Genomic DNA, 1,871 nt, shown 5'->3' with positions numbered 1-1,871 from the left:
GAAGAAATTTGTTCCCTCTCAGACAGAATATACTGAAAGTGTATATACATATACATATATATCTGTGTGTTTCCAAAAGCCAATAATGAATACATACTTTGAAAATACCATTTTTTTCCTCTAGCGAATCTCACAGGTGTTTAACAATGCACCTGCCTGTGGAATCAATAAACATTCCTTAAAGGTTTCTTCTCTAAAATTCATGGTCACTGAGCAAATACTTTTCTCAAAATAATTCTTTTCATTGCTTCTTTGGCCTCTGTATTTCTCACACTGTATATCAGGAAATTTAGGACTGGCAGCAAAAGAGTATAAAACATGGACAGGATTTTGGCTCTGTCCTGTGGGTAGTCAGAGCTGCTCCCCAGATAAGCAAACATCACTGTTCCATAGAAGACAGTCACTACCACGAGGTGAGAAGAACACGTGGAGAACGCTTTATATCTGCTCCTTGTAGAGTGTAACTTCAGGACGGTGAGGAGGATTCCCAGATAGGAACTAACCACTACCAGAAAGGTAGTCACTGATGTCGTGCCAGAGAGGACAGTAAATAAAATCTTGCTGTACTGGGTGTCGGAACAGGACAGTTGAAAGAGCAGTGGGATATCACAGAAGTAATGGTTGATGACGTTGGGCCCACAGAAAGAGAGGCTGAGCAAGCCACTCAGGTGGGTGAGTGAGCTGGCAGAACCTGCTAGGTAGGAAGCAGTCACCAACTGGACGCAGAATGTGTGAGTCATGAGGCCCTTGTAGTGAAGTGGACGGCAAATGGCGACATAGCGATCGTAAGCCATGACCGCCAGCAGGAAGCATTCGGTGGTCAGGAACATGCTGAAGAAGGAATATTGAAGAAGGCAACCGTGATAGGAGATGACTTTCTGTCCTGCTATGTAGTTCACCAACATTTTAGGAATAAAGACTGAGGAATAGCAGAAATCCAAGAAAGCCAACTGGCAAAGGAAAAAGTACTTGGGGGAATGGAGCTGGGCACTAGCCCAGATGACTGTGATGACCCAAACATTGCCCACCACAGTGGCGAGGTAGATGGAGAGAAACAGCACGAAAAGGACAGTATTCAGCTCGGGGTTATCAGTCAGCCCCAGGAGAATGAATTCAGTTACCACACTAACATTTCTGTTGGCCATTTGTATGTCCCCCTATGGGGGGTCTGCAGGGAACAAGAGGACAATGAAAATAACCAGAGTATAGTGTGAATATATGCATTCAATCGACTAGCATCTTTAGGAAACTGCCCGGTCTTAGTTAACAGTCACAGTCCATAGGAAATTCAATCCTCTCAAGTGTGAGGAGTCAGCCTGAGAAGAGACTTTGGTTGACTCAAAGTCTCATCAGGGGGTGTAAACTGACATTATGCCCTGTGAGAACCTTGGCAGAATCAAAACTCCCTTGAAAAGCCTCTAGGAATGTAGATTTAACAGAAAGAGTTTAGGAGATGGACCTGGGGTAACAGTATATTCCAAATTCCAGAATACAAGGCAAGAACCCTGTATTTGAGGAAAAACATTTCTTAAAGAACACAAAAACTCAGTATGTAACAAGTAAATTTCAGAGCCATCTAGCAAAACTACTGTCTATGACATCTTTTTAATTTAGACAAATAAAAAATGGCACATGTTACACAATAATATATATACTATATATATATATACATATATATATATACACACACAATATATATACATGATGGAATTTATAGACTATCCATAAAAATGGAAAATGAGAATTAGGTATGTCTGGATTAGAGAGTGAAAAGAAGTCAATCATTTTCTATCATAACGTTTGCTATTCCAACAGATATTTGTCATTCCATTTTCTGATTTCTTAGAGCATTTATTATCCAATGGCGTGGA

General features: G+C 40.8%; 1 protein-coding gene across 1 annotated transcript; it reads right to left on the bottom strand.

Moving 5' to 3' along the window:
* Positions 1–206: 206 nt before the first annotated feature.
* Positions 207–1,145, bottom strand: LOC100481452 (olfactory receptor 1052-like). The gene has a single exon (XM_002926851.1). The coding sequence runs from the start codon at positions 1,143–1,145 to the stop codon at positions 207–209; it is 939 nt and encodes a 312-aa protein (XP_002926897.1).
* Positions 1,146–1,871: the final 726 nt, after the last annotated feature.

The sequence above is a fragment of the Ailuropoda melanoleuca genome, chromosome 16 (genome assembly GCF_002007445.2).
Source record: "Ailuropoda melanoleuca isolate Jingjing chromosome 16, ASM200744v2, whole genome shotgun sequence".
Classification (NCBI taxonomy): Eukaryota; Metazoa; Chordata; class Mammalia; order Carnivora; family Ursidae; genus Ailuropoda; species Ailuropoda melanoleuca.
The sequence above is the reverse complement of the archived record's forward strand: the minus strand, read 5'-3'. Positions and strand labels throughout refer to the sequence as shown.

Excerpts from the sequence above, each read along its gene's own strand:
- LOC100481452 (XM_002926851.1), bottom strand. The coding sequence starts at position 1,145 with ATGGCCAACAGAAATGTTAGTGTGGTAACTGAATTCATTCTCCTGGGG.